Genomic DNA, 14,225 nt, shown 5'->3' with positions numbered 1-14,225 from the left:
CCATCTTGGGGGGGGCCGGGAATGTCCCCGTGGCAGGTGCCTGAGCCGAGCCAGCAGCCAGCGGGACAGGCAGAGTTAGCCGGTCAGAGGGGGCAGATCCCTCAGGGAAGAAGCGCACGCTCCTCACGGACACCGCTCCCCTGAGGCCGAGGCCCAGCGACACCTGCATTGACATTGACAAGCCTCCCCCTTCTCCCCACCAGGGCTTTTTCTCATCCTTATCTCTTCTGTCTGCTGTGTTCTCCTTTTCCAATTGACTCACGCCTCTCCATGTACCCGTTTCTCTTTCTCAAGTCTCTCTGCCTCTAACCACCCGTTAACTTTCTGTCTCCCCTGCCCCTTCGAAGCCTGATCATCCCCAAATATTCTGCGTCTCGCTCCATAGTGTTGCCAGCCGCCCGATTGCTCAAGCCGAAACTGCAGACGGTCCCCTCCCGGTTCTTCTCCCTTCACGCCCCACCTTCACTCTGTCGGTAAATCCTGTCAGTGATCCCTCCAGAATCCTCACAAGTCCACTCTTCTCCCCACTCCCCCTGCCACCACCTCGAGGGGCCACCGTGATATCTTCCACGCTCCGCGTCACCCATTCCCCACAGAGCTAGAGGGACCTTGTGTTTTTAAAAGTGTCTATTTGCTTTGAGAGTGAGAGACGGAGGGAGCACGAGGGGGAGGGGGGGAGGGGCAGAGAGAGAGGGAGAGAGAATCCCAAGCAGTCTCCATGCTCAGCGTAGAGCCCGAAGCGCGGCTCGAACTCAAGAACCGCGGGACCGTGACCTGAGCCGAAGTCAAGGTCACACATTTAACCGACTGAGCCCCCCCCCCCCCGGCACCCCTGGAGTGACCTTATTAAAGACACTGCGTTGTCTCCCCCACTCAAACTTCCAGTGGTTTCCTGCTGCGTTTCGAATAAAGTCCAAACTCTTCGCCATCTGGCTTCCGACTGCCTCGGGCGAGTGACACCCTTTCTGGGCCTGAGCGTCCCCGTCTAGAAAATGCGGATAAAATCGTGCCGGCCCCACTTCCGCGCTGAAGGATTGAAGCTAGCCCCGTTTACAGTCAGCTCCTCCCCACCTTCCCCGGGCCCAACATCGCACCCTCGCCCGACTCTCTTGCGTGTCATCAACGCTACCGCAAAAGACCATCCCCCCTCTTCGATACCCTGGCGGCATCCCGATTCCCCCTGCCCCGCGGCATCCTGCCTGGCTCCCTCTCAGGCACCAGATCGTGTGCTGTGAATTCTTTCTGGGAAATGTCGCTGCCTGGGGCGCCGTCCCGTGCCAGGGAACAGCTGCTTCAGAGCTGAGAAGTATCAGAACTGTCAGAGTTGAGAAGGAGCCTAACTTCCCAGCTTAGGTCTAAAAAAGTCAGGAAATAGCTAGCGTTCGGCTTGCTAATATTCAAACTTGTTTAAAAAATGTGCCTTCCTCCCAGCACTTCAGAACTTCCTGTTCTTCTAGAATAAAGTCCCCCAGTCCTTAGCGTGGCGTTCAGTGGAGCACTAACTCCAAGTGTCCTCCCTGCCAGTGACACCACCCAGGTTCCAGGCTAAGCGGACTCCCTGTGACCGTTAGCTACGCCCCGTGCTTCCCCCCTCTGTGCCCTGCCCCCCGGAGGCCCTGTGCTCTGTCCCTCTCTGCAGGCCGCCACCCCACGCCGGGCTTCGAACTACCACCGGTGCTCCATTTCTGTCACTTACGTCATGTGGCACCTTCTGCTTGGTCACGTCACTCTCGGTACTGCCCTCGCATCATTGCCCCCACCGAAGGACAGGGACCACGTCTCGTTTTATCAGCCATCTACCGTAGCACATAGTTTCGGTGTCCCTGGTGCCTAGCCAGCTCGTGGGTTAGGTCGTATCTACCACTGCGTGCCACAGGTGATGCAACACCCTATGAAGCAGGTACTATTATCATCCCCACTTTAGAGATAAGGAAGTTGAGGCTTAGAGAAGCACACCACTTGCCCAGCAGCGCTATCACCAAGTGCAAATCTGAGCTCTAGACCTGGGTGTGTCTGGTAGCAATAACATGTGCCAGCAGCCAGCCTGGAGGCTTCTACCGTGGTGCCATTTGTCTCCTCAAAAGACCCTGGGTGGTAAGAATTGTTATCCTTATTTTCCACAGGCGTGAACTCAGGCTTACCGTTCATGATAAGAACACTCGACAAAGCAGGAGAGGAAGGGAACGTCCTCAACCCGATAAAGGCGTCTGAGGAGACCCCACAGCTAATGTATTTACTGGTGAAGGCCGAATGCTTTCCATCTAGGACGGGCACAGATTCAACACTGTCCTGGAGGTTCTAGTCAGCACAGTTAGGCGACACATAGAAATACGAGACGTTCCAACCGGAGGGGAAAAAAAAAAGACACTAAAACTCTCTGTGTGCAGATGACGTCATGCTACATATAGAAAACCCTGAAGGATATACACGCGCACATAAACCTAGTAGAGCCAGCAAATGAGTTCAGCAAGGTCACAGGACACAAGAGCATCACACAAAAATCAGCTGCATTTCTGGGCGTTAGCAATACACAGCCCAAAAGAGAAATTAAGAAAACAACTCCACGTATGATGGCGTCAAAAAGAAGAAAATTCTTGGGAATAAATCAAGCAAGTGCAAGACTTTTACCCTGAAAACTACCGAACAGAGTTGAGGAGTATTATTCTGCCCTCAAAGGGGATGAAACCCTGACCCCATGCTGCCATGTGGATGGACCTCAAAAACACCGTGCCACCTTGAAGGAGCCAGACACAAAAGGCCACACAGTGTAAGATTCCGTGTATGGAACACCCAGAAGAGGTAAATCCACGGAGACAGAGAGCAGATTGGCGTTGCCAGGGCCAGCGGGGGAGGGAGAGTAGCAGTGACTGCTTAATGGGTGGGTATGCAGGGGGCGGGGTGGGGGGTACCTGGGTGGCTCAGTTGTTGAGCGTCGACTGCAGCTCAGGTCATGATCTCGCGGTCCGTGGGTTCGAGCCCCGCGTCGGGCTCTGTGCTGACAGCTCAGAGCCTGGAGCCTGTTTCGGAGTCTGTGTCTCCCTCTCTCTCTGCCCCTTACCCACTCACGCTCTCTCTTTCCTTCGAAAATAAATAAACATTGAAAAAAACAAGGCCACATATTGTAGGATTCCATTTATATTAAATGCCCAGAATAGGCAAATCCATAGACAAAAAGTAGATTAGTGGTGGGGCGCCTGGCTGGCTCAGTTGGTAGAGCGTGCGACTCTTGCCTGATGTCAAGGTTGTGAGTTTGGGCCCCACATTGGGTGTAGAGATTACTAAAAATAATAAATAAACTTAGAAAGAAAAAGAAAAAAAAAAAGAGTAGATTAGTGGTTTCCAGGAGCTGGAGGAGGAATAGGGGAATAGGGAATGACTGCTAAGGAGTATAGGGCTTCTTTTGGGGGTGCTGAGAATGTTCTGGAATCAGATTTCTGTGATGGTTGAACATACATACACACACGCACATACACGTATACATATACGCACACACTACCAGGTTGCATACTTTAGAGAGATGACATAATTTGTCTAAGGTTACATCACATACAGAAAGTACAGGACCAGAACCTAGAACCAGAACCTAAACCAGAACCTGGTACCCGAGAACATCTGCTCTTATTAACACCAATGCTGTTGGAGGCAGAATGTTTCCGGGGCCGTTGAATAAGTAAATTAAGAAAGTTGGGATCTGGGGGCACCTGGGTGGCTCAGTCGGTTAAGCGTCCGACTTCGGCTCAGGTCGCAATCTCATGGTTTGTGAGTTCGAGCCGCGTGTTGGGCTCTGTGCTGACAGCTCAGAGCCTGGAGCCTGCCTAGGATTCTGTGTCTCCTTCTCTCTCTCTCTGCCCACCCCCAGCTTGCACTCTTTCTCTCTCTTTCAGAAATAAACATTAAAAAAATAAAAAGATAAAAAAAAGTTGGGGTCTGAAAGAGCCTTAGAAGTGTCATACTGAGTATTCCTTCTTATTATAAACTACTATAGTTTGGGATCATTCACAAAAGGGCAGGGGGAAGTCGCACCACGTGGGTTACGCTAGAGGTCGCTTGTGCCCCTGCCCAGCTGCTTCGGTTGTGCCTGTCAGCTGGGAGTCTGAGACGCAGATTCAGGGCTGTGAAGAGCGGACCCCAGGCTGCTTTCAGCGATCGGGGGAGAAGAGACAAACCCCCTGCTCCAGTGAACAGCCTTGGGCCAAAGACTGTTACCTTCCCTGGTCCTTGTAAAACCCCTCAAACGCTCCATGTTTCAACCTCTTTTTCTCACACGGCTATTTTTTTCAAAATGGGAAACTGTGTTTATCTTCCTGATTCCTAAAATAATACATTCCTAATTTTAGAATATTTGGAAACTACATAAAAATAGAAAGAAAATTATCCTGGCCTTATCCCAGTCTTGCTTTCTGTCCATATAGGCTCTCTCTCTAGAACTCAGGGGGAGCTCACACGATGGACTCAGAAATCCACTGCCCATCATGCGGGGACACTGTGTCCCCCACAGGCCTCTCCCAGCCAGGGACCGCGTCAGGGACGCTGACATTTCTGCTCGTTTCTGAGGGACACGAGGTTCCTCTGACAAGCAACTCAGCACATTTCCCCACAGCCTCGCCAATCTGTCTTAGAAAAGTGCTTCAGGGGGCGCCTGGGTGGCTCAGTCGGTTGAGCCTCCGACTTTGGCTCAGGTCATGATCTTGCGGTTCCTGAGTTCAAGCCCCGTGTCTGGCTCTGTGCTGACAGCTCAGAGCCTGGAACCTGCTTTGGATTCTGTCTCCCTCTCTCTCTTTCTGCCCCTCCCCCTCTCCCCCACCCTCTCAAAAATAAATAAACATTAAAAGAAAAGAAAAGCACTTCAGTCTAACATGCTGCCACCAGCCTTCTGTTCCACGGGGGCCCGGGGCCTGGCCTCAGTCCCCCCTGCGCCTCCGCTGCCCCTCACAGTTTTGCTACTGCTGAGCCTTTGGTATGGAGAGTCCCACCTTGGCACCTGCTCCTCAGATGACCTTCCCTGACGCAGGTTTCCTCGTGTGTTTCTGATATTGTCACGAATGCTGTTAGCCCCCGCCCCCCTTCCCCCCCTCCCCCCCCCCCCGGGTGTGTGTCTGTCTGTGTCCAGTCTGTGATCAGCTCCTTAGGAAATTCCACCAGGAGAGAATAGCAGGAGAGGGTCAGCAGGATGGAATCCTCTGCGAGACAGACACCTACTTCCGGAAGTGGCTGAGTAGGCCTTTCGCACCATCAGGCCTTATCGTGTGTAAAGCCTGTGCAGATATGACCTCCTATTCATTTGCTTTTCTTGATTACTAGTAAGGTTCAGCCTAGTTTCACATTTACTGGTTATTTGATTTCTTAGTTTACATTTAACCACTTCTTTGCCTTCTCTTCTCTCTCCTCCTCCTCATTCGTTATCTGATTACCCCTTCTATTTCCTTTTTAGTTTTCCTCTCACCTCTTAATTCTCCAGAACAAGAAGATGACCTTACTTAAAAATGTTTTTCTTAAAGCTTGATATTGCCTGTTCTTCCTTTATAAATCAGGCGACTTTAAGCTTCTACTCAGCTTCAGAGAGTGTCGTATTAATCATATCGTATTAGATCCTAGTAGTTTTTGCTTCCCTGTGACTCTGGAACATTTGTTTTCCTTTCCTCTGTGAGTCAGTGATATTGGGTTTTTTTTTTAAGTCATTACTTTGGAGTGTCTTGAGCACAGGACATACCGTGGAAATGAGTAGATGGAGGAGATACTAAATTTCTGACAAAATGCCAGAATCTGATGGTCTTTTTGCCTCTTTCCGGGTTTTGGCAGATTATCACCGAAAGAAATTCTAATTACATGTGGGTCCTTGTTAGCTGAATTCCAGGTAACTTAGGTGCCAAAGTTTTATTTACCTCATCAGTGAAGGAATCAGTCAGCACAGCACAACTGGCTCAAAGGATAATACGTGAAGGTGACATCTCCTTTTCTCTGTCTCTCCATCGTCATTGAGGGAAATGAGTGCTGGAATGAAATGGGAAGGGAGGTGTTTGCCTCACCCTCACCGCCACTAAAACCCTCTTCACCTCTGGGGTTACTTCTCTACCAGAGAGGAATGATCTGTACCTTATCAATTGTCTACGAATTTCTACAAATTCTACACATTTTCTGCAATTTCCACAAATTCACAGACTCTGGGACCTACTCAGGAATAAATCATGCCAAACAAATCATGCCCCATCCCCTGAGAGCAGTGCTGTCTGATAGAACTTTCCGTGGCGATGGAGATGTTCTACGTTCGTGTTGTCATTATAGGAACCACTCACCACATGTGGCTCTGGAGCACTTAAAATGTGGCTCGTGGGACTGAAGAAGTAGACTTTTGCAAGTGTTTTATTTATTTTTTTAATATTTATTTTTGAGAGAGAGAGAGGGTGAGAGAGAGCACCTGCTCGCATTCGCGCGCCAGAGAGAAAGAGAGAGAGAAGAGAGCAGGGGAGGAGCAGAGAGAGAGGGAGACACAGAATCGGAAACAGGCTCCAGGCTCTGAGCCGTCAGCACAGAGCCCGACGCGGGGCTCGAACCCACGGACCGCGAGATCGTGACCTGGCTGAAGTCGGACGCTTAACCAACTGCGCCACCCAGGCGCCCCATAAGTGTTTTATTTTAAAATAAATGTAGTTATACAGAAAAGTTCTAGATAGTACAGAGTTGTCATATTCCCTTCTCCCAGCTTCTCCTAAATGGGAACATCTTACATAACTGTGGTACATTGATCAAAACTAAGAAATTCACATAAGTGCAGGCTTAATTTGAATTTTCACCAGTTTTTCCACTAATGTCCTTTATCAGGATCCCCTCCAAGACTGCACCCAACCCTCGTGTCTCCTTGGTCCCCAGGTGGCGGTTTCTCTGTCTCCCCTTGATTTTCCTGACGCTGACAGCTTTGAAGGGTTGTGGTCAGGGGTTTTGTAGAATGTCCCTTGACTCGGGTTTGCCTGGTGTTTTCTCACGAAGGGGTGGATGTGGATCTGGGGGAAGAGTCCCACAGAGAGGATGAGCCACCCTCCCCACCACGGTAGATCAGGGGTGCCTGACATTCACTGGCTGCTCTGTTTGCCTCACGCAGGGGTGCTGTCTATTGCTTTCTCCCTCATGTGTGGCTGTCTTGCCCTCCTGTGCTCAGTGCTTTAGAAGCAAATCACAGATCCAGCCTACATCAGAAGGAGGGAAGTTCCCCTCCACCTCCTGGAAGGGAAATATCAAAGAATTTGCAGACCTATGTTAAAACTGCCAAATGACTAGTAAATATTTGTGGGAAGATACTTTGTCGTGAAGCAAATTTCCTGTTTCTTCGCAGTTCACCCATTAATTTTAGCCTTCGTCTGTAGATCTTGCCCACAGCAATTATGACTGAGGTGTTCTTTTTTTTTTTTAAGATTTTATTTTTAAGTAATCTCTACACTCAATGTGGGGCTCAAACCTACAATCCCGAGATCAAGAGCTGCGTGCCCTACTGACTGAGCCAGCCCGGCGCCCCACGACTGAGGTGTTCTAATGGTGATTTTCTATTTCCCTCATTCCTTCTATGTTTATTAATTAGAATTCTGTAAGGAACATTTGTCCCTTTTCCTCCATTTATTTATATCACTGCAGACTAGTGGATATTTATTTTACTCTTTGGAAGGACACGTGGTCATCTTTTTTGCCTGATTTCCCAGCTTGGGGGTAATTTTTCTAACAATAGTAAATGTGTTCTGATATAGGACAGTCAAAAAGAATGACAGACGAGCACCACGGTGGATATTTTGGGAAAGGCTGACCAAAACACTGTCATTGGAGGCTACGATGTGTGTAGCCTCAGAGCCCCGGGGAGGTGCTGAAGTAGAAATACCCACAAGAGTAAGAAAGAGAATTCCCGGGTGAGTTGCAGCTCTCAGAGCCCCATAACATCACCACCCCCCACCCCCCCCCCCATATGAGAACGTGGGCAAATCAGAGGATCTCTTTGGGCCTCATCGTCCCCCAAATAAGATGAATATGAAGGTGTTGTTCAACTCAGGATCTGTGGTTCTCAGGCTCCAGCGTGTATATGAATCACGGGGAGGTTTTGTTAAAACCTGGATCACTGACTACCCCTCCAAAGCGTCTGATTCAGTAGGTGTGAGGTGGGGCCCACGCATGCGCATTTCCAACACGCCCTCAGGTGATGCCCATGCTGCTGGCCCGGAGGCCAGGCCGTGCTTTGAGAGCCATTAGTCCAAATGATCTCAAAGAACCATTAACGACTTTGGACTCAACATTCATTCAAATGAAAAAATCTTTGGCCCTGGCTACATAGAAGTCATGGAGGCAATGATGGAACAGGACTTTACAGGAGCAGAGGCACTGGAAATCCAGTTTGGAACCGTGCAGGAGACACTTGAATGATTGCTCTGTACCGGGCACGCCATTAAGTGCTCCTAAGACCCAGTCACTGCCCAGAGAGGGACAAAGGTTGGGCAGAGTGGTGAAGGGCAAGCGTGAGTCTGCCTTAACAGCTAGTGTGGCCTTGGGCAAGTCACTAAATGACTCCTTGCCTCAGTTTCCCCCACCTATAAAAAGAGGACAGTAATGGTACTTACATGGCCTGGCATAAAGAAAATCCTCAATAAATGGTTGTCGCTGCTAGAATTACTCTTATTTGCTACTGAGCCTGTCCCATGGGGAGAAACGGTATCTGTTTCCACAGCATGCCCCATGCTCCCTCAGCCACAACGCCACCCAGCCTGGATTCCCAGCCACTGATTTTAACCCCCTCACAAAATCCAAAGCAGATCATGAGAAAAACTCAATATAATTTATTAAATAGTTCCTGAGGGGCACTAACACTCTCAATACAATAAAAACCAATAAATTAACACAGGTATCGCCTTCTGCCTTCGCAAAGGCATGATGAAGATAAGATTTAAGTCTGCAGAGGAAATACATTCTATAAATGCCAAGACGGAGAACAATGTCATAACCTGACATCTCTTCAAGTTAACTCACACATTTATACCTCAGTCCTCCCGGGACTAGCCCATCTGGGGACTCACTGAAATTATTCATTGGAATAATTTACAGCAGAGCAGTCACCCTTAGCCTGCCAGTTATGTTTTCTCAAGGCTTCAGACATTTCCACCATTCCAAAAGGAATAGGTTCAGCCAGATGGCCTTGAATGGCCTACTGGGATCCAGAATTCAATGATTGAAGCACATGTTCCAGGCACGCTGAGAACTGTTGTAAAACGGCCAAGATGAAGTTTTTACGTTCAAAGTTGTCTGCAGGCATAGAAACTTCTGCTTCTGGTTCACGTTGAAATTTGAGTTTGTCCAGCTGTTCTATGATTTTATCGATCGTATTCTTATCTGACAATGGTCTGATCGCCCTGAAATAAGGCAGGATGGCGGAGCCATTGATGTGCGGCAGTTGGGAGTCAGAGCTGAGACACGGTAACGAGGAATGGTTAGATTCTGGCAACCCCATCTCCTTCTTCAGCTGTGGGACGAGGAAGAGACATGGGTGAACATTATATCCGCAGTAACGGCTAGAAGTCAAAGTGCTTACGTCCGAATGCTCCCTCTGTGATGGGCTGGGTGGGCACGTCCCCCTTGCCATCCCATGTAATCGGTGCCACCACCGTGTGAGGCTGTGGTCATCACTATTGCCTTTCCCAGAAGAAACTAAAGGTCAGTTGGTTTGCAGAGCTGGCCCAAGATCAAGGGGCGGACCCGGGATTCTAACCCATGTCAGCAGCAATTCTGAGGCCTCTATCAATAACCACCGCTCCATACTGCCTCCCCTGCTCCATGCGACCAAGGCCTCCACACACCTCCCCAGGAAACCTCTCTTAGCTGCTCTGGGGCTCAGAGAGGGGGAATAGGAAAGCATCTGGGTTTCCGTCCTGCTTCTTGCTCTTTGTGACTCTGTATTAAAGCCAGTGTATCCCCAGCTCATCAGGGGGATGTGTGCACGTCTGGAAAGGCCTCCAAGATGCCAGGGAGAGTTTTTCCAAACATACTGAGGACTCCAGACCACGCCCTCTCCTGTCCCTCTTCCCAAGGACTAAGAGATTTGGGGTTCAACTGAAATGCTAACAGCATCTCACCAGCCTGAACTGCAGAGTCACCTTGGCTGTAACAACCTCTGTTTCTGTGCCCGTTAAAGCCAAGGCTAAGGTTTAAGTGTCAGGGGGTGGAAGGGAAGGGCTAGGCCAATTTTGTGAGCTGTTTCCAGGTTTTGGTTTTTATTTGTTCGTTTAATCAAAGCTGCCCAAGAGGTTCTATCTTGAAGACAACTCTGAGAAAATGGAAGAGTATTTACATTTATTCAACCTCATACTTTCCTCCCAATGGGGTCGGAGTCAGCACAGCCTCTGGCAGAAGCAGACTGGGTCCTAATTAAACGATAAAGTAGCATGCAAACAGACCCCCAGTTTGTTCACTGCCCTTCTCTGCGGTCAGAGAGACTCTCTGTGCCCACAAGAGGATTTTAATATCCTGAATTCACTGAGACATCATTTACAGCTGAGGTTGACCTTTGCAGGCAACTAAATGGTCAGGCAAGATGGCCCGTCCCTAGGGTTGTGCTACAGGCAGGAAAATCCGTGTAACATTACCGTGAACTAGATATGTTAAGAATGAACAGACCTACTAAAGCAGATCCTATAGTATGTGAGAAGTCATTGAACTTCAGACTGTCTGGGCTAATCTCTGCCTCCAACCCTCATGAAAATTCCATTGTATCCTGTCTAGTTGTTCCCATCTCTTCCTGGTGTATCCGCAGCCCTAGCTTGGGGTCTAAAAATAGTAGGCCTCTTCTAGGGGCAAATGGAAGGCATTTTAAAGAAATGGCCTGGAGAAGAAATCTGTAAAGGCACTTACGTAGTCTTGCAAAAGTCCCTTAGACATGGGCCGTAATTCCAAGATTATTTTTCGGACGTCACTTGGTTGTAGTCGATGGGTGGGTGCCATATGGGAGGGCAGCAAGGTTTCCATGCAGCAGAGCAGAAACAGGGCAAACCTGGCAGGTCCTGGAGAAAGAAAATGATGCTGTGGGCCACGTGGCCAGACGCCCCCTGCCCACCCCAGTTGCAACCACCGAAGCCGTTGTTGAGCAACCACTGGCCAAGCCCCTCCAGAGTCTTCTCTATCCAACGGGACAAGACCACGCTCATGAAACAGGCATCAGGGCACAGTAGTACCTGCGTGGGAGAGCATGGCGAGAGAGCACACAGGGCCTGCTCCAGCAACAGCTTCTGGAGCTAGATGTGCTCGCCATAGACTCTGGGAGATATATAAAGGGCCAGTTGTGAGGGAAAAGAGCGATCAACGTCCCGCCCATGGCAAAATCATTGCTCAGCTTTTCTCCAGAAAACACTTTCAATATTCTGCCCCACGAGGCTGGGTGAAAGCGGGACTGGAAGGAAATGCTGAGGTTACCCTCAAGGTGGGCAGATGCCTGACTCAGTACAGACACACACAGGAAAGCACACACATCTTTGCCATTTCTTCTGGGAAAAAGCTTGTCGATTTGACTAGAAGAAATTTTGAAGCCCAGATTTGACAGGCCTAACTCCCCAGGAACAGGTGATTTACAGGAGCTGAGGGTCAGTGCCCCACAGGGAATTTCTGGGGAGGGTCACAGTGAGTATGCGTAGGCGTCAGGCTGGCATGAGGTTTCTCAAAATGTATTACCTTTGGAAATTTCTGAAGTATGCCCATGCCAGTGTGCGGGGATGGCCCCGATAACCACAGTGAATATGGTGAGTCAAAGGCCTCATCTCTGTTCTGCTTGGCCTTGAACATCATTGGATTCTCAACTGTGTCTTTGCAACGACAAGGCCTAGAACTGGAGTCTGTGCTCCAGAGTTATTTGTTGAAGGTGCTAATTCATATTTTGAATAATAGACTCTTCTAGGGTCTTAGGAATGGTGGCAAAGAAGTTAAACAAGGTCCCTGCCCTGATAGCTGGTGTTCTGATGGGCAACGGGCAGAGAGTAGACACATTATCAAACAAGAAAGTGTAAGGTAATAAGAACTATAAAAATAAAACAAGGTGATGGGAGAAGGAGAGAGTGGTAGGTGAGATACTCTAAGTGACGAGGAATAGTTTCTCTGGGGAGGTGTCCCTGTGGGAAGATCTGGGGAAAGGGTGTTCCACGTGTAGAGGACACTAGTGTAAAAATCCTCAGGCAAAAGTGAGCTTGGTGTGGCCAAGAATGGGAAATGGGTCATGGGAGCTGGAGTGAAGCAAAAGAAGGGGAGGGTAGTAGGGTAGAGAGGTGGACAGAGGCCAGGACACAGAGGGCCTTCTGAGGCCATGATAAAGAACTTGGATTTTATCCCAAGTGTGACAAGGTACTGCTGGACGGCTGTCCAGGGAGGCGAGTAGGGAGGCGAGTATAGGCTCTGGTGTACTTTAAGAAGGAAGAATAGAGCACCTGGGTGGCTCAGTCGGTTAAGAAGGAAGAATAAGAGAGGCCCCTGAGTAGAGAATGGATTGTGTAAATCCAAGATGGAATAGAGGGGCCAGTTAGGAGGCTATGTGGCTGTCTAGATAAAGGTAATGGTGGCTTGGACCAGGGTAGAGAGGACAGAGATGGAGTCCACAGAACCGACTGATGGCCTTATGTGGAGGTAAATCCGAGAGAGGAATCAGGGATGAATCCTGGGATTTTGGTGAAGTAACTGAGTAGTTGATCTGCAGTGAGGGAAAAGGAGCCTGGAGAGGAGAAATCAAGAGTCTCATCAGGAATGAGTTAAGTTCAAGATGCCCACTGGGCATTCGATGTCAAGTTAGCAACTGGATAGGAGTCAAGAGCACAGGAAGGAAGCCAGACCAGAGCCATCCACAGAATCCAACATGCACAACAGAAAAGAGTCAGAAACCCCCTTCCTCCACCCTTAATCCTTAGTTCCCCTCCAGTCCCTGTTGTCTCTTTCCTCTTATCCAAGTTTCTTAACAGAATGGTCTACGTGCACATTTACCTCACTTCCCCAAACACCACAGTATGGTTTTTACCCTAACAATTTATTCAAAATCCTCTAGCAAAGTCCATGGTAGGCAGAATTTTGCTCATGTGACTTTCACCCTCTGGTATTTACTCCCATAATTATATTACATTACAGGGACTTTGCAGATGGAATTAATTACTAATGGTTACTAATCCGCTGACCTGAACAAAGGTTGGTTACCAGGTGGGTCCAATGTAGTTCCACGAACCCTTAAAAATAAAGCAGGCAGAGAGACTCAAAGCATGAGAAAGACTCAACCACTATTGGCTGGCTTGAAGAGGGAGGGCGCTAGGTGGAAAGCATGAGGAGAAAACGAATTTGGCCAACAATCAGTGAGTTTGGAGGAGGACCCCGGGCCCCAGTTGAGAACCACAGCCCCAGCTGCTACTCTGACTTTGGCCTGGTAACACCCTGAGCAGAGAATCCAGCTTCTCCATGCTGGACCTCTGACCTACAGAAACTGTAGGAAGTAACTTCATAGATTTATATTGCTGGCTTTATGGCATTTGTTATGGCAGCAACTGAGGACCAATATAGTCTTCAGTGGCCTCATGTTGCCAACCTTACTGGCTTCCTCTCAGCCTTCATTTTACTTGACCCCTCCATGACACGCTGTAATGCCAACCACTTCCTCTTTCTTGAAAACCTCTTTTTCCTCTTTATAATAATATGATCCTGATACCTTGTGGCCCTCTGACCATGCCTTCTTAGGCCAAATCATCTTCTTTCTTGATCTCTTAATGGGCATGTCTCCAAGGGCCCCATCGTCGATCCATGTTCCTCAAACCTTAATGTCTCTCTCTTTCAAACTCCAGATCGAAATGTTCGGTTGCCTAATGGGCATCTCCAGTGGAATGTCCTGCCCTCGATATGTCCAAAACCAAGCATATGAGTCAAGGTAATAGTAACTGTGGAGACGAATGGGTGTGGATAGAGTGGAGAAATTTGTAGGAGGCAAAGTTCTCAGGAGATGGTGGTTGAGTGGACATGGGGATAGTGGAGAAGGAGGAGTTGAGAACTGCCTCTGGGTCGGTGGTTGGGTAACTGGACAGATTGTGGTGCTGCAGGCAGAGGGGATCACAGGGCTCAGGTGAGTGAAGAATTCAGTTTTGACACGGTGAGTTGGAAGCGTCATGGAACTCTCAGGTAAAGATGGACAGTGAGCCTTTGGACATTCGGATTTGGAGCTTGAAGGAAGGAACTGGAGTCATGGGCGCCAT

General features: G+C 49.0%; 1 protein-coding gene across 1 annotated transcript; it reads right to left on the bottom strand.

The window, feature by feature from the left end:
• Window positions 1–9,172: 9,172 nt before the first annotated feature.
• IL31 (interleukin 31) lies at window positions 9,173–13,611 on the bottom strand. The gene is made up of 3 exons (XM_053206467.1): window positions 13,568–13,611; window positions 10,873–11,137; window positions 9,173–9,487 (listed from the first exon to the last, which is right to left on the bottom strand). The coding sequence occupies exons 1-3, from the start codon at window positions 13,609–13,611 to the stop codon at window positions 9,173–9,175; spliced, it is 624 nt and encodes a 207-aa protein (XP_053062442.1).
• Window positions 13,612–14,225: the final 614 nt, after the last annotated feature.

This window comes from Acinonyx jubatus, chromosome D3 (assembly GCF_027475565.1).
Source record: "Acinonyx jubatus isolate Ajub_Pintada_27869175 chromosome D3, VMU_Ajub_asm_v1.0, whole genome shotgun sequence".
Lineage (NCBI taxonomy): Eukaryota > Metazoa > Chordata > Mammalia > Carnivora > Felidae > Acinonyx > Acinonyx jubatus.
The sequence above is the reverse complement of the archived record's forward strand: the minus strand, read 5'-3'. Positions and strand labels throughout refer to the sequence as shown.